Source organism: Anguilla rostrata, chromosome 18, assembly GCF_018555375.3.
Source record: "Anguilla rostrata isolate EN2019 chromosome 18, ASM1855537v3, whole genome shotgun sequence".
Taxonomy (NCBI): domain Eukaryota; kingdom Metazoa; phylum Chordata; class Actinopteri; order Anguilliformes; family Anguillidae; genus Anguilla; species Anguilla rostrata.
Genome location: NC_057950.1, coordinates 28,667,081 through 28,685,664, shown reverse-complemented (window position 1 = coordinate 28,685,664; position 18,584 = coordinate 28,667,081). Strand labels below are relative to the sequence as shown.

Sequence of the window (18,584 nt, the reverse complement as noted above, 5' to 3'; positions counted from 1 at the left end):
TCAGAAATAAGAGAAAGTGGACCCCCTCGTCTAAACTCGCATTTGTCGAATGTACAGACAAAACTTTCCATTCTCCGTCCTACTCTGATTTAGAGAGCGTACTATCTTCTTCGCCTTTTTCCTTTGTTTTCATAGCTAGATTAACTAAAGCCACTTTAAACACTTTAAACTTTTTGTTTTGTGTTGTGATCTTGTGTAGCCCTTCTCTTTATATATCCATGGTGTAGCCACAAGATGGAGGTCTGGTTGAGATTCCAGCCCCGGTTAATAGCTGCCTCGTAATTATTCACGCCCCAGCGGTGTGGAGTGACTTTAAACGGTGCGGTGTTCTCACTGAGTATACAGACGACGGTGTTCGTGGACATGTTCGCCGGTGGTTACTGAGTGTACTGCCAGCTTGAAGAGGTTGATACTCAGGTGCAGTCAGAACAGGTGGGTCCTCAGGTGCAGACTGAAGAGGTGGGTCCTCAGGTGCAGACTGAAGAGGTGGGTACTCAGGTGCAGACTGAAGAGACGGGTCCTCAGGTGCAGACTGAAGAGGTGGGTACTCAGGTGCAGACTGAAGAGACGGGTCCTCAGGTAAAGACTGAAGAGGTGGGTCCTCAGGTGCAGACTAAGACGGGTCCTCAGGTGCAGACTGAGAGGAGTCCAGGTGTGATGGTCCTCAGGTGCAGACGAAGAGGGGTCTCAGGTCAACTGAAGAGGTGGGTCCTCAGGTGCAGACTGAAGAGGTGGGTTCTCAGGTACAAACTGAAGAGGTGGGTCCTCAGGTAAAGACTGAAGAGGTGGGTCCTCAGGTACAGACTGAAGAGGTGGGTCCTCAGGTGCAGACTGAAGAGGTGGGTTCTCAGGTACAGACTGAAGAGGTGGGTCCTCAAGTAGAGGTGGGTCCTCAGGTGCAGACTGAAAAGGTGGGTCTCGGTGCAGCTGAAGATGGCGGCATTCTGGTGCAGATCACAATGGGTTCAGGTCAGACTAAAGGGCCCTATGTGCAGACGGAGTGTACTCAGGTAGAACTTGAAGAGGTGGGTCATCGGTGCAGCTGACGAGCAGGTCCTCAGTGTATAATCACTGAAGTGGCTCAGGTGCAGACTGAAGAGGTGGGTCCTCAGGTGCAGACTGAAGAGGTGGGTCCTCAGGTACAGACTGAAGAGGTGGGTCCTCAGGTGCAGACTGAAGAGATGGGTCCTCAGGTGCAGACTGAAGAGGTGGGTCCTCAGGTGCAGACTGAAGAGGTGGGTCCTCAGGTGCAGACTGAAGAGGTGGGTCCTCAGGTGCAGACTGAAGAGGTAGGTTCTCAGGTACAGACTGAAGAGGTAGGTCCTCAGGTGCAGACTGAAGAGGTGGGTTCTCAGGTACAGACCGAAGAGGTGGGTTCTCAGGTACAGACCGAAGAGGTGGGTCCTCAAGTAGAGGTGGGTCCTCGGGTGCAGTCAGAAGATAGGCAGGCATTAAATGGATACAATGTAAAATGCTATGTAAAAGTTATGTAAGTCGCTCTGGATAAAAGCGTCTGCTAAATGCCTATAATATTGGCTGTGTGTCACATTATACAACTTCATAATAATCTAGCATCTCTATTTGTGTACAAATACTGATGCTAGGTGTGTGCAAGAAATGCCCACATACACACACAGAACTGAACAGGAATACACAAACAAAGCACTAATTTGTTTGTGTATATTATTTCTTAATAAATAACAATTAACAAAGGCAAATATCGATTCAGATCAATGTGCACCAGTTAAACAGAGCTAGTCAGCACATTTAATTAATTTCTTGACTAAATCTTAATTAAAATTTAAAGCGAGAATTGATCTGGATTTTATGATTGACAGCATTATGATGGAGCAGTCAGACTACCTACCAAACTGAATGAGTTAAATTTCACACTCAAGCATTTATGAGAAAAAATTAACTCCCGAAATGTAGATTGTCCCAAAGAATAAATCAGTCCATAGGTAATCAATATCTTTACATGTTGAGTTTTGTTTGCCTGAGGCTCGTGCAACTGGTATCTCAGGTGGTTTTATGTATTTGAAAGCTCTGCATAGTTGGCAAGATGAGAGGCTAATTTCTTCACTGGCAAACATCCAGAACATGGCAAGTAAATAAATGCTTATGTTTGTATATCTTTTCATATGTTTCACAGTTTATATTAGCTTTGTCACAGAGACCGTTGCAATGTTTAAACTGTCAAATATGCGGCCCAAATCAAACCCGTTTTTATCTGATTGACTTGATTGTGTCCCTGGTCGTTCGCACATATTGCACTCTGAAATGCTGGACTTTCACAAAATGAAGCAGGACATTCGGGGACACTGATGATACCTTCGCAAATGGCCCTTTCATGCAAAGCAATCTGATCTGCATGTCTAAACACAGGTTAGATCCAGAGAATATGAATGGACCTGGAATGAAATGCTACATACTAATGCAGTTAACTGACATCTGTTCAATATCAGCTCTTTTTTTGCTGCTTATACGTTGGGTGATTTTTTTTTTATTTCTTTGTAACCAAACAAATTCAAAAACGATTTGTCAGCTAACCATGCCTGTCTAAGCCTGGCCATACAGTTCTTCCAAATAAGCAACTCAAATGTTTACCACAACTACGGTTTTTGCCTGTTTTTCTCATGAACACGGCCAATTTCATGCAAACAAATAGTCTTACAATGGCCGATTCAACCGTCCCTCTAGTGGCATAACTGGGAAGTTCTTATCTTGAGGGGAAAACAACCACACACCTCAATTCCTACATCTTCAGACGTGCGCAAAATGGTATGCTGTGATTTTTTCCGTTTTGTTGATATTGCTTAGAAATGAATAAATTATGTTTATGTTCCCTTTAGTGAGCTGATAACACCGTTCTCAAGTCTCATGGCAGAACGCCACCGACACGTTATAGACGAATTAGCCTGAGCAAATAAGTGGTGAAAAATGAGCACCAGCACCCTCTGCTGGCGATGTGACAAATACTCCTTATTCCCTAACCAAGTGAGAATGCCCACTGACTTGATAGAAAGTTTTAAAGTATGTCACGCGAGTTGCGTCTGCTGCACGGGCCCCGTTTTATCTGCACTGCGCAAAAGCATTCGTATGCAAATTTATATGAAGTGTTAAATTAATCAGTGTGATCTTGCTTGACATTATGTAAATTTACGCTTGGTCATACTTATTTACTTATGGTCATAAAGGACATAATCAAGCGGTGGAATACCAGAACGGCAGACGCAACAGAACAAGTAAAATCAGTGAATTGAGAATTTTAAAACGACCGTTTAAAAGTAAAATGGAGGAATGCTTAAAAACGTCCTTTTACACTGCTTCATTTTGACATTAGGTGTAATCTCTAATGAAATGTGATTTCACTATAACTGTATGTTCACGGGCGCAAAATAAATTAGAGGGCATATTATTTCTGTCGCAAATTACTAATACATACATGCTACAAACACGAGGAAGCTGGTAACCTGCGAACAGAATGAGACATAGTTGTGTAGATTTGCCCAACTCTACATTCCGCATAGAAAGGTTATTTTAAGTGTAGAGATTACTGGGTGGCTTGTCCGTTGATACCGCTCGGTTTACCAAAGTCAGTTTAGGCTGGAAAGGGAAGCTGACCGAGCGGTACCACATTTCTGTACAGTCAAGCACTGTCCACCCTTGGGTTCGGGGCACTTGGCACTATTCATAATACTGCGGACAATCATTTGCCGTAACGGGGAGCTATGAATCTCGCTCTGGCACCTCCGGTTGCTGCTAGTTCCCAGTAAAGAATGAGCAGACGCCTCATTCACTCTTTGGCATTCACGTCGATGTGAACCATTTAAAAACCCTAGTTCCAGACCCGCATACAGATAAAGGAGCGGTCACTCCTTCTGTAATGTATCTCTATTCTATTCTATTCTATTCTATTCTATTCTATTCTATTCTATTCTATTCTACTGCGATTAAGAAATTATATGGCGGTTAGCACTCACTTCCGGTGAGGTTTTAAAGAGATAATTTAACCATGTACGGTTCACTGGGGGGCCTTTCTTAATAGAAATTTCTGAGCATAGATCATGAAAGCAGCTGCGGTTATCCTTGTACGAGCGTGCACATCTTACTCGCACGATTATTTGATAAGTCACCTAGTTTTCTGACAGCTCTCTAACTATGCTGGTCCACTCATGTAATGGAGCTAAGTGAGATCTTTAGGATATGCTTGCAGTCTATGGCTATAACTAGTGTTTATGCAAATGTCAGATCAAGATAATATTGAGCTAATTAAAGAAACTGGCACAAAATCCTGAAACGAATCAGCCCTCGTGGTGCACCCCTGCCCTAACCCCCTTCCATCACCCGAAGAGACCACAGAGATGGCATCTGACCAGTTTTGTTTGTCACTGTAGGTAATGCCACTGTTCGCACTATCAGCAATGTTAATGTGCTAGCTCGCTCAATACTGTTAGACTGTTATTTTGAGAAGGATATTACGAGAGATATGGTAGTGGTTTATTCAATAATATGAAAAAGAGTCTGTGATGTTACAAAACCAGTGCATAAATAGATGGTAATGGACTGAATTATATTAAATAATCACTATGATTTCTTTCCATTACTTAAAAAAATAAAAATAAAGTGGCTGTATTGAATGCATTCTATTGATTCACATGCGCTGGAAGGCATATGCTTTCTTTCTAAGAAACACTGTTTGCTTTCACTCCCCTGATTTGAGTTATATCTGACAGGTGAGGAAATATCACTCTCGGGAAATCTAAATAAAACTCTGCGATTCAGTTTACAGTTGAATAAACAGTTGTGACAGTAGGCAGGTTATTTCTGTGTTCTTAAAGAAAAATACCACTGGTTCCCCACCTCCATAATCATCACACTTGTTTTGCATTCTTATAATTGAGAGTATGATTGTAAAATACACTAACTGCATGCACCGTGCACGTTCTGTTTGTGGAAAAAGTTCTGGAGTGTAAGTTTCAGGTCAAGCACACTACAACAGCGAGTGTGGATGAGTGCTCAGCAGAAAGACATGAGCGTCATGGTCTTACCTTGATTGGTCACGAGTGGTCATGAGTGGTCTTGAGGTGTTATGAGTGGTCTTGATTGGACATGAGAGGTCTTGAGGGGTTATGAGTGGTCATACACGGTCTTCATTGGTCATGAGTGGTTATGAGTGGTCATACGCGGTCTTGATTGGTCATGAGTGGTTATGAGTGATCATACGCAATCTTGATTGGTCATGAGTGGTCTTGAGTGGTTATGAGTGGACATGAGTGGTTATGAATGGTCTTGAAGGGTTATGAGTGGTCCTGAGCGGTCAAACCATGTTGAGAAAAGACTGCTCTGGTGGGAAGAACTCAGCTATATAGAGGTGTGAGGAAAGGGACTGTATTCTATGGGGAGATATGCCTTTAATGGGGGCCTTGGACAATATCAGTGTAGTGTGACTGCAGAGAGCTGTGAACTTACTGGCTTCTGCTTGCAGGAGTATCACTTATTTAAACTGTTAATTCAATTTCAGCAATCAGGAGATGGAAGCTGCCATCAGCCTGCAACCGGGGGTTCAACCTGAACTCACCCTCCAGCACCTGCTGATGTGTCTGAACATTCCAGGAACGAATGCGCGAGCTGATCTGTATCCCCATTTACAATAAAACAGTGGGACGAGAGGAGCAGCGTAGCAGAGGTGCATAGTGGTCCCGCGCTGTTAGCGGAAACTCTCTGGCGCCCCTGTGGATAGCGAGCCGGAGTGGAGTTGGGGACGCGCTCGCGGTCCTCGCAAAGCCGGTGTGTAATGAGGTTTGATCAGTCATCCAGAGGGAGGACACGGCCCATTTCATTAATTAAGCCCTGATCCTGTCTCCTTTGAGAGTTAATGAGGCTGTCCCCGAGCCTCGCAGAGTTCGTTCGCTCGGTCCTCACCTGTCACGTCTGCGCCCGTCCTGCCCTGTACGGAGGGTCAGACACTGAGGGGGACCGCAGCCTAAACGCTGTGACACTCTGCCCTTAGAGTTAAGCCATGTCTGTAAGGGATAATTATAATGCTTTCTGTCAATGTCTTCGTGTTCAGTTAATCACGATAGAAATTGCGGCGATGTGTAAGTATATGGGAAAATAACTGCTGAGTGTTTGATCACAATTACAATGCGTCTGTTTGCATTCCTCAGCTTGGCGAGGAAAACCAAAACCAAAACAGGTAAACCCAAATAATTAATTTTCAAATTTTTATAATGAATGCATTTAGGGTTTAAACCCCGGCAATTCCTTTCTGTCCCTGTAGGGGGCATGAGTCACTGATCTTATTCTCAAGAACCATATTCTACTGTCCATATTCTACTATTCTGAAACCTACACTACAAGGGACATTAAATAAAAATTAAAAACAATATTTTTGAAAATATTTTCACTGCTACATGTTTTTTCTCAGTCATCCCAGACCGTATTATGTAAAAAATGTAAATGCTGAAGCTTCCTGTCTGTGTTGTCTGAGGGGGATAATGCACAACAGCCAGCTGGATGAGGTGGAGCGGCCATTTGGCTTCAGAACGCTCCCCACACATCAGCAGAGGTGGAGAGAGAGACAGTAAATGCATTAATGAAGCTCATAAATGTGTTCAGAAAGTTTTTATTTGTAATTTACAGTTTTGAATAGCCTCATAATAAAGTATTTTAAAATATACATTATCCAGCACAGATGTAGGTATATGCATTTGCATATATAAGTATAACAAATGCTGTATATATACATGGCATTTATTTTTTTAAATCTTTTTTTTAAAAACAAGATTGCATAAAACACATTTTACTCCATGATATCCTGAACATGTTTGGCTGGTATCTAAAGCCTCCGGTCATGGTTACAGATAACTTCAGCAGTGGTACTGAAGCTCAGCCAATCAAAGGAAGGGAACAATGACTGACACAGACGCTAACCTGGGATCGCCTGGTAATAATGACAGACTGTTCCCTACCAAGGCTGACCAAACCAAACTCTGTCACACGCACAACACTTTCACTCTGAAAAGATCACAGAAGACTCGGATGCAGGGTCTTCTCGTAGACTACATATTCTCATCACACGAGTCTCACAACAAGGTATTAAATATTAATGGAAGATTTTAATAGAACAGAAAGTATATGCAGGCATGTAAAAATAAAGAAAAATTGAGCTTAAAATGAATATGGCTGGACAAGACACACACATAACAGCTCTTAAGACTGCTGGTGGTGGTTAAACATCTATTTGCACATTTTAGCGATACAGAACAAAATGACTCACCAGAGTATCGTTCCAATATTGGAATAAAATATTAATCAAATGTTCAAAGGCACATGTGAGAAATCATTCCCACTGTTGTAATGTGAGTACAAAAAGTTTTGTTAAAATCCAACATTGTAAAACAATCTAAAGACCTACTCATAAACAGGTCACGCAAGCAGCTGGGATACTGTGACCTTTGTAAACGTCAAGGCACCCGAAAAGCATCTGCTGTACTGTTAACAGAAAGATCACATAAGCAGCACCATATGCAATATGCAGTTCTGAACCCATTAGAATGTATGCGTGTACGGTACAAAAATCAATTTCAATTTCGGACTTACATACACACTGCTCAAGATATGTTTGGAGGGCTGAAGCGAAGCTATGGAATAATAGCAGCTTGATTGAAAATCTAAAAACTCTGAAATGTACACTAGATTTCCATAAAAATTAATTACCTGACAGAAATTAATTACGAAAGAAACAAATGTGTGTAGAAGCAGGTCCCAGAGTTTGCGGTGGCTCTCCTGTGACCTTGTCAAATTAAAAGCTTCTGTAAATAACACTTGCATTTGAAAAATGTTTGTATGAACAAACCTCACTAATCAGTTGTTCACTGGCACCTTCCACAAACATCTTAAAAGAACTAAAGGTATTTAGCTTGCTTGGAATACCTGGCAAAGGATACTTTCATGAACATTGTGCTGAACATCTTTTTAAAGCTTTTATTTAAACGTGCGTAAAGTACACTTTTATGGTCAAATGTAAATTGCCAAAGTGTGATGTCTCATGAAGCAGTGCTGATAGAAAGGTGAGCTGTAAGAGCATCACGCTTCCTCCTTCCCCAGCGCCACTCCCTACATTCACATAAAGACACAGAAACAAACTTGCAACAGTGCGCATTGCTTTGCTGAAAATCTCTCACTCTCTCATTCCATCTCTCTCTCTCTCACTCTCACACCACCCCCCCCCCACCCTCTCTCTCTCTCTCAGGGACAGGACATAGAGCTGTCGAACTCCACAGATCCGTTCTCCAGGGCTCCATAGCCGTTCATCTTCCGGAGCTTGAGCTGGTCAGAGTTCCCGGGCCCCTGGCTCTCCATCACAGACTCCTTGGAGGCAAAGAGCTGGCTGATCTCCATGAAGGTCTTGTTCTTAGTCTCAGGGATAATGAGGAACACATAGGTGGCCACGGCCAGACAGACCCCAGAGAAGACGAGGTAGCAGTAGGCCCCGGCCGACATCTGCACCAGGGACACACACGAGAGCCAGAGCTCATTTACATACACAAACCCCTCTGTGTCGGCATAACGTTACATATATTTATGTCCCATTAAGATTCCAGGCATTAATCTTTTTTGCCATTTTATTAAATCAGAATAAATTGCCTAAAAGCAGGTTCAGCCAAACCCAGTTCCAGGAGAAACCTACTGTCCTCTATGTTTTCATTTCAACCCTAATAAAGCAGACCCCATTCAACATCTAGAGATCTCTTTGAGCTGCTAATTAGTAAAGTCAGGTGTGTCAAAATAGGGTTGAAATGAAAACCCACAGGATGAAAGATCTCCAGGAACAGGGCAGGGCATCAGAACAAGACAGTGCAGGTTCTAATGAAGGTTCACAAGAACAGGACGACACAGGTTGGAATAAAGTTTCATAAAAACAGCACAGCACAGGTTGGAATACAGTTTCATAAGAAGAGCACAGTACAGGTTGGAATGAAGTTTCATAAGAACAGGACAGTACAGGTTGGAATGAAGTTTCATAAGAACAGCACAGCACAGGTTGGAATGAAGTTTCATAGGAACAGGACAGTACAGGTTGGAATGAAGTTGCATAAGAACAGCACAGCACAGCACAGGTTGGAATGAAGTTTCATAGGAACAGGACAGTACAGGTTGGAGTGAAGATGAGTGGCCAGCAGAGGGGTGGGGCGGGGCTACTGACCTGCAGGAAGGGAAACACGAAGCCCACAGTGAAGTTGGACATCCAGTTGAGGGCCCCCCCCACGGTGTAGGCAGCGGGACGGTGAGACTGCTTAAACAGCTCCGCAGTGATCAGGAACGGGACACCCGCTACAGGAGGACAAAAGTCACTCTTCAGTCCCCGTGTCCTGCTCAGTCCTGTCTCCTGCTCAGTCCTGTCTCCTGCTCAGTCCCAGTGTCCTGCTCAGTCCCTGTCTCCTGCTCAGGCCTGTCTCCTGCTCAGTCCCTGTCTCCTGCTCAGGCCTGTCTCCTGCTCAGTCCCTGTCTCCTGCTCAGGCCTGTCTCCTGCTCAGTCCCTGTCTCCCGCTCAGTCCTGTCTCCTGCTCAGTCCTGTCTCCCGCTCAGTCCTGTCTCCTGCTCAGTCCCTGTCTCCTGCTCAGTCCCAGTGTCCTGCTCAGTCCCTGTCTCCCGCTCAGGCCTGTCTCCTGCTCAGTCCTGTCTCCTGCTCAGTCCCCGTCACCTGCTCAGTCCCTGTGGCCTGCTCAGTCCCTGTCTCCTGCTCAGGCCTGTCTCCCGCTCAGTCCTGTCTCCTGCTCAGTCCCTGTCTCCTGCTCAGTCCCTGTCCCCTGCTCAGTCCTGTCTCCTGCTCAGTCCTGTCTCCCGCTCAGTCCTGTCTCCTGCTCAGTCCCTGTCTCCTGCTCAGTCCCAGTGTCCTGCTCAGTCCCTGTCTCCCGCTCAGGCCTGTCTCCCGCTCAGTCCTGTCTCCTGCTCAGTCCCCGTCACCTGCTCAGTCCCTGTGGCCTGCTCAGTCCCTGTCTCCTGCTCAGGCCTGTCTCCCGCTCAGTCCCTGTCTCCTGCTCAGTCCCTGTCTCCTGCTCAGTCCCTGTCCCCTGCTCAGTCCTGTCTCCTGCTCAGTCCCTGTCTCCTGCTCAGTCCCTGTCTCCTGCTCAGTCCCTGTGTCCCGCTCAGTCCCTGTCTCCTGCTCAGTCCCTGTCTCCTGCTCAGTCCCTGCCCCCTGCTCAGTCCTGTCTCCTGCTCAGTCCCTGTCTCCTGCTCAGTCCCTGTGTCCCGCTCAGTCCCTGTCTTCTGCTCAGTCCCTGTCTCCTGCTCAGTCCCTGTCTCCTGCTCAGTCCTGTCGCCTGCTCAGTCCCTGTCGCCTGTTCAGTCCTGTCTCCTGCTCAGTCCCTGTCTCCTGCTCAGTCCCTGTGTCCCGCTGAGTCCCTGTCTCCTGCTCTGTCCCTGTCTCCTGCTCAGTCCCTGTCTCCTGCTCAGTCCCTGTCTCCTGCTCAGTCCTGTCTCCTGCTCAGTCCCTGTCGCCTGCTCAGTCCTGTCTCCTGCTCAGTCCCTGTCTCCTGCTCAGTCCCTGTGTCCCGCTGAGTCCCTGTCTTCTGCTCAGTCCCTGTCTCCTGCTCAGTCCCTGTCTCCTGCTCAGTCCCTGCCTCCTGCTCAGTCCCTGTGTCCGACTCAGTCCCAGTGTCCTGCTCAGTCCCTGCCTCCTGCTCAGTCCCTGTCTCCTGCTCAGTCCCTGTGTCCGACTCGGTCCCCGTGTCCTGCTCAGTCCCTGTCTCCTGCTCAGTCCCTGTCTCCTGCTCTGTCCTGTCTCCTGCTCAGTCCCTGCCTCCTGCTCAGTCCCTGTCTCCTGCTCAGTCCCTGTCTCCCGCTCAGTCCTGTCTCCTGCTCAGTCCCTGTCGCCTGCTCAATACTGTCTCCTGCTCAATCCCTGTCTCCTGCTCAGTCCTGTCTCCTGCTCAGTCCCTGTCGCCTGCTCAGTCCCTGTCTCCTGCTCAGTCCTGTCTCCTGCTCAGTCCCTGTCTCCTGCTCAGTCCTGTCTCCTGCTCAGTCCCTGTCGCCTGCTCAGTCCCTGTCTCCTGCTCAGTCCCTGTCGCCTGCTCTGTCCTGTCTTCTGCTCAGTCCCTGCCTCCTGCTCAGTCCCTGTCTCCTGCTCAGTCCCTGTCTCCCGCTCAGTCCTGTCTCCTGCTCAGTCCCTGTCGCCTGCTCAGTCCTGTCTCCTGCTCAGTCCCTGTCTCCTGCTCAGTCCTGTCTCCTGCTCAGTCCCTGTCTCCTGCTCAGTCCTGTCTCCTGCTCAGTCCCTGTCGCCTGCTCAGTCCCTGTGTCCTGCTCAGTCCCTGTCTCCTGCTCAGTCCTGTCTCCTGCTCAGTCCCTGTGTCCCACTCAGTCCCTGTCTCCTGCTCAGTCCCTGTCACCTGCTCGTGCCTCTGGATAATTTCATATTTTATGAGTAACGTACAGAAGTCATTCACCAACCATGTGTCTTATTTGGCAACTATTAGGAACCTCACATGTAAGCCATTCTAGAAATTAAACTGTAAAAAAAGTAAAATGTAATGTAATTGCTGTGGTTTTTTAAATATCTGTGTGTATGTGTGTGTGTGTGTGTGTGTGCGTGTATATGTGTATGTGTGTGCGTGTATATGTGTGTGTGTGTGTGTGTGTGTGTGTGTGTATGCACATTCCATTCTCAGATAGTTCGTATTGAGTAACAAGGAGCCCAAGCCTTCAGCATTCCTCTGATGTAATTTAATATAGTAATAAAAACTGTAATTGAATATAGTACTTTATGTACAGACAATGGACAGTGACCATGATTCAGTAATTTACACTCAAGTACAGATGTATTTTAAAATCTAGAGATATTTATTCTGCTGCCTTATAGACAAAACGATTGTGTATTACGTAAAAAATATACACTCACCGGCCACTTCATTAGGTACACCTGTTCAACTGCAAACTGCACCCGTTATACAGATATCTAATCAGCCAATCACGTGCCAGAAACTCAATGCATTTAGGCATGTAGAGATGGTCAAGACAATCTGCTGAAGTTCAAACCAAGCATCAGAATGGGGAAGAAAGGTGATTTAAGTGACTTTGAACGTGGCATGTTTGTTGGTGCCAGACAGGCTGGTTTGACTTTTTCAGAAACTGCTGATCTACTGGGATTTTCACGCACAACCATCTCTAGGGTTTACAGAGAAAATACCCAATGAGCGGCAGTTCTCTGGGCAAAAATGCCTTGTTGATGGCAGAGGTCAGAGGAGAATGGCCAGACTGGTTCGCGCCGATAGAAAGGCAACAGTAACTCAAATAACCACTCGTTACAACTGAGGTATGCAGAACAGCTTCTTTTAACACACACCACGTCAAACCTTGAAGCAGATTGGCTACAGCAGCAGAAGACCACATCGGGTGCCACTCCTGTCAACTAATGAAGTGGCCGGTGAGTGTATGCAAGAATACATTTTAGCTATGTAAAAATGTACGTGTACCTGAAAATGCACAATATTGCAGTGGTGGGCAAAGGAACATTAGAATGGATGAATGTGCTGTTCATTATCTCAATGCACAGAAGTATGGATGTTCCAGTGCTTAACTCCTACTCCCTTTTGGTTACAAGAGAAAAATGCTGTGGCTCAAGGTGTTTTTTCAAATCTAATGCATTTTGCGCGCAAGCAAACTGGCAACTTCATTATTTGTGCATGATAATTGCAAGGGGAGTCTTAATGCAGTCGAACCGATAAGGCACCCCATCCTCAGCCCATTGTGCACGCATGGTTTTGTCATAAAAAGCCATATTCATCATTGTTTATGAACAATGAGCCATAACACCCCTAATTAAAGACGTAATTACAGCAGAAGAAATTGTGGAGAGAGAATGAATTATAGATTTGTTCGAGGGCCTGATAATCCATCAATTTCGTAAACATCTCGAGCCCCCATCTATTATCCGCACACTGTGTAGCGCGTCTGTGGCTAGGCAGCACGCTGCTTTCTGCTGAACGGGGGAAATTATTCAAAGCTGTTGTTGCTACAGAATGAAATAAACAAAAAAACGAAACTTTTCTTTCGATGGAAATGTATTTCAGCGTGTTTCTAAGTCCGTGGTTTAACTCTAAATGTCTAACGGGCTCCGTGATTTACTGTTGTTTCCTGTAATTGGGTTGTTTCTCAGGTAAACACAAGGCAGACGCAATCTTCCAGAGAAACAGGAAGACATCAGGAAAATATATAACTACAACATGGCATTAAAAAATATCAATACTTTGAGTGGATTTGGATTTTTGTGCGACAGTGGACTTGGGACGAACAGTTGGGGAGGGGGCATATAGCTGGCTCAACGGACAGTAAAATAAAATAACAATTAGAGGCCGCTATAGGATTTAAGCATCCACTGGCAAGTGGAGTAGCATCAGTACTACTGGACACACAACAGCAGCTCTATCTGAGGGGCATATTTACCTTCACATGCTGTTGTGTTAAACTACAGCTCAGTCTCAAAAGGTCACAGGCACAGACATGCAGCCAATGTGGGAAAATAACAGTTCTGCTCCAATGGCAGAGAGACATGACACATGCTCACTGTCACTCCATATATGAGCCAGTCTATCACACTATTATATGCGCACATTACGCATTCTAATAAATCACCGTCAAACACACTATATTTAATGATGGTAATGACCTTTTAAAGAAATGGCTCCCTTAAAAAGCTATCCAGAGGGCAACATGAATAAAGTTTCGGAGGAAAAGAATAGGTTTATTCAGAACTGACACTTTGTGTGTCTGAAGTTAACTGCCTGCTTTTATTATTCTGACTAATCTTCCGTGCAATGTAGCTTCTAAAAGAGTAAGCGATATTTTATCAATGTTTCAAATATACCACAGTTCACCTCCAGGGGTCACCATTTCCCTGCTTCTCAGACAACCTTTCCCCAACCTTTCACCGGAGTAAAACCCAGTGGCTGTGCATATACAGTGCTGTATGTATACATATACAGAGCCAACCAAGTGGGAAATATTGTGACAAGCAAAGAGGGGAAAACGAGAAAGAGCTTTTGGGTGAAATACAGTGTGAAACCTACATACATGGTTCATCTGAACTTTGGTCACATCCAGAGGACAGTTTTGAAATGGAACCTACCAGTGATGATGCCCACCACACAGCACACACTCACGTAGCGCATGGATAGGGGTCTAAAGAACCTACCTGGCCCTATACAGAACCCAGCGATGATCCCCACCACACAGCCCACACCCACATAGTGCATGGACAGGGGTCTAAAGAACCTACCTGGCCCTATACAGAACCCAGCGATGATCCCCACCACACAGCCCACACCCACATAGTGCATGGACAGGGGTCTAAAGAACCTACCTGGCCCTATACAGAACCCAGCAATGATCCCCACCACACAGGCAACGCTCACGTAGCGCATGACAGAGACGTGCTCCTGAAGACCAAAAAACAGTTTCACTTAATTTAAAGAGAACATGCATACTGTTAGAAACACATTGGTAAGCACAGATTTATTTTTGAAGAAATATATGCAAAGAAAGTGAGATGTTACAAATATGAAATACATATATAATTTAAGAAGGGGAAATAATTTAGATGTGTTTGTATATTTAGGCAAGTCTGTATATTTATTGTGTTGAAAGTTGTTGATATTTACTGTGTGAATAAGCTGAGAGCAACCACACTCTGACACGTGGCACACAAACAACTGAAACATAAACTGCTTGGCACTGTAAAATTACAAGTGTAGTATTTAATAAATCTTTTCTAACACTGTAAACAGGCTCTTTAAATAAACTGTGTCCAACAAAAGTGTTCAGCATTTAATATTAATACTGGGTGCATACGCAGAGTTTGGCATCATTGCCATGCTCTGTAATATGTGTGCCGTCAGTGGGAACATGTATATGGATGACAGAGCTGCCCAGTTGGGTGAAGACGTACCTGCAGGACCAGAGAGAACGTGATCCCGGCACAGCACAGTCCCATGAACCCAAAGCCTCCGATTATCAGCGGCCTCCTGCCCAGATGTTCGATGGTGAAACACTGGGGACCCGGGAGAACACACCAATGAAACGGCATGTCTGCTTCGGCAGACACCGCCCACCAGGAGAATGCACCAATGAAACGGCCTGCCTGCTTCTGAGGGCGCTGCCCATCAGGAGAACACACCAATGAAACGGCATGTCTGCTTCTGCAGGCACCGCCCACCAGGAGAACACACCAATGAAACGGCATGTCTGCTTCTGCAGACACCGCCCACCAGGAGAATGCACCAATGAAACGGCCTGCCTGCTTCTGAGGGCACTGCCCACCAGGAGAACACACTAATGAAAGGGCCTGCCTGCTTCTGCAGGCACCGTCCACCAGGAGAACACACCAATGAAACAGGCACCTCCCACCAGGAGAACGCACCAATGAAACGGCCTGCCTGCTTCTGAGGGCACCGCCCACCAGGAGAACACACCAATGAAACGGCCTGCCTGCTTCTGAGGGCACCGCCCATCAGGAGAACACACCAATGAAACGGCCTGCCTGCTTCTGCAGGCACCGTCCACCAGGAGAACACACCAATGAAACAGGCACCTCCCACCAGGAGAACGCACCAATGAAACGGCCTGCCTGCTTCTGAGGGCACCGCCCACCAGGGGATCGCACCAATGAAACGGCCTGCCTGCCACTGCGGGCACCTCCCATCAGGAGAACACACCAATGAAACGGCCTGCCTGCTTCTGCAGGCACCGCCCACCAGGAGAACACACCAATGAAACGGCCTGCCTGCTTCTGAGGGTACCGCCCACCAGGAGAATGCGCCAATGAAACAGGCACCGCCCATCAGGAGAACACACCAATGAAACGGCCTGCCTGCTTCTGAGGGTACCGCCCACCAGGAGAACGCACCAATGAAACGGGCGCCGCCCCCCAGTGGCACACTAAGCTAGGGCACACAACGGGAGGGCATCAAGCTGCGTAACCACATGACCATGACCCTACGCTCCTTCGGTGCAAATAACTAATCAAACAGCTTTGTTCGCCCCTTATAGTCACTGCAGCTCATGAAAAAGATGGAGGGGACCTGATGGGAAGGGGGCACTTCAGTTTCCTAAACGGCGTTAAAACACAGTGTTGACTGAAAGGAAGAGGGAGAGAAGACAGCAGAATGAATGGCTGTAATTTTATAACCAATCTCCACACGTGCTTAGCGCCCCATTTCCTTCCTCTGAGTGGGGCGGTGGACACTGACAGCACTGAGCTCTTATGATTAACAGGAGATCCCACACACTCATACTGTCAGACTGCAGGGCTAAATCCTCCATACAGGAGAACCCACACACTCATACTGTCAGACTGCAGGGCTAAATCCTCCATACAGGAGAACCCACACACTCATACTGTCAGACTGCAGGGCTAAATCCTCCATACAGGAGAACCCACACACTCATACTGTCAGACTGCAGGGCTAAATCCTCCATACAGGAGAACCCACACACTCATACTGTCAGACTGCAGGGCTAAATCCTCCATACAGGAGAACCCACACGCTCATACTGTCAGACTGCAGGGCTAAATCCTCCATACAGGAGAACCCACACGCTCATACTGTCAGACTGCAGGGCTAAATCCTCCATACAGGAGAACCCACACGCTCATACTGTCAGACTGCAGGGCTAAATCCTCCATACAGGAGAACCCACACACTCATACTGTCAGACTGCAGGGCTAAATCCTCCATACAGGAGAACCCACACACTCATACTGTCAGACTGCAGGGCTAAATCCTCCATACAGGAGAACCCACACACTCATACTGTCAGACTGCAGGGCTAAATCCTCCATACAGGAGAACCCACACACTCATACTGTCAGACTGCAGGGCTAAATCCTCCATACAGGAGAACCCACACGCTCATACTGTCAGACTGCAGGGCTAAATCCTCCATACAGGAGAACCCACACGCTCATACTGTCAGACTGCAGGGCTAAATCCTCCATACAGGAGAACCCACACGCTCATACTGTCAGACTGCAGGGCTAAATCCTCCATACAGGAGAACCCACACGCTCATACTGTCAGACTGCAGGGCTAAATCCTCCATACAGGAGAACCCACACGCTCATACTGTCAGACTGCAGGGCTAAATCCTCCATACAGGAGAACCCACACGCTCATACTGTCAGACTGCAGGGCTAAATCCTCCATACAGGAGAACCCACACGCTCATACTGTCAGACTGCAGGGCTAAATCCTCCATACAGGAGAACCCACACGCTCATACTGTCAGACTGCAGGGCTAAATCCTCCATACAGGAGAACCCACACGCTCATACTGTCAGACTGCAGGGCTAAATCCTCCATACAGGAGAACCCACACGCTCATACTGTCAGACTGCAGGGCTAAATCCTCCATACAGGAGAACCCACACGCTCATACTGTCAGACTGCAGGGCTAAATCCTCCACACAGGAGAACCCACACACTCATACTGTCAGACTGCAGGGCTAAATCCTCCATACAGGAGAACCCACACACTCATACTGTCAGACTGCAGGGCTAAATCCTCCATACAGGAGAACCCACACACTCATACTGTCAGACTGCAGGGCTAAATCCTCCATACAGGAGATCCCAGACACTCATACTGTCAGACTGCAGGGCTAAATCCTCCATACAGGAGAACCCACACACTCATACTGTCAGACTGCAGGGCTAAATCCTCCATACAGGAGAACCCACACACTCATACTGTCAGACTGCAGGGCTAAATCCTCCATACAGGAGAACCCACACACTCATACTGTCAGACTGCAGGGCTAAATCCTCCATACAGGAGAACCCAGACACTCATACTGTCAGACTGCAGGGCTAAATCCTCCATACAGGAGATCCCAGACACTCATACTGTCAGACTGCAGGGCTAAATCCTCCATACAGGAGAACCCACACACTCATACTGTCAGACTGCAGGGCTAAATCCTCCATACAGGAGAACCCACACACTCACACTGTCAGACTGCAGGGCTAAATCCTCCATACAGGAGAACCCACACACTCACACTGTCAGACTGCAGGGCTAAATCCTGCCAACAGCACTCATCCCCCATACAGGAGAACCCACACACTCATACTGTCAGACTGCAGGGCTAAATCCTCCATACAGGAGAACCCACACACTCATACTGTCAGACACTCAGGACTAAACCCTGTTGAACTAAATGGAAATAATATTCAGGAGAAACAATGCTTGTAGTATCTACTGCATATCTGGCAGCAGCATGGTGGTTTGAGGCTCATTTGATACCTTTGACCCTTGATGACTTAAAGCCATTTAGCCAACAAATGCGTTCTATACTGTATCAGCATAATTTATAGCTGAATCTAGTCTCACCCCCCAGTTTCCATAGAGATCCATTCAAATGCAGAGTTTTTGTATCGCCTGTAGGACAACCTGACAATAAGATATCCAGACTCTGATGATGTTGATAAGTCACAGACATCAGGAAGTCATGGCATGCAAAGGATATGCAACCAAATGTAAAACATGACTCTTTTATTTTACATTATGTTAATTTGTCTAAAACA

At 46.5% G+C, this 18,584-nt stretch overlaps 1 protein-coding gene across 1 annotated transcript in view; it reads right to left on the bottom strand.

The window, feature by feature from the left end:
- Positions 1–6,612: 6,612 nt before the first annotated feature.
- slc2a15a (solute carrier family 2 member 15a) overlaps positions 6,613–18,584 on the bottom strand; it is a 29,460-nt gene continuing 17,488 nt past the window's right edge. Inside the window, exons 9-12 of the mRNA XM_064317783.1 lie at positions 14,948–15,049; positions 14,363–14,438; positions 9,212–9,339; positions 6,613–8,508 (exon numbers count right to left, since the gene is read on the bottom strand). Coding sequence (XP_064173853.1) covers positions 8,254–8,508; positions 9,212–9,339; positions 14,363–14,438; positions 14,948–15,049 — 561 coding nt within the window. The 3' untranslated portion in view covers positions 6,613–8,253. The remainder of the gene's footprint in view (positions 8,509–9,211; positions 9,340–14,362; positions 14,439–14,947; positions 15,050–18,584) is intronic.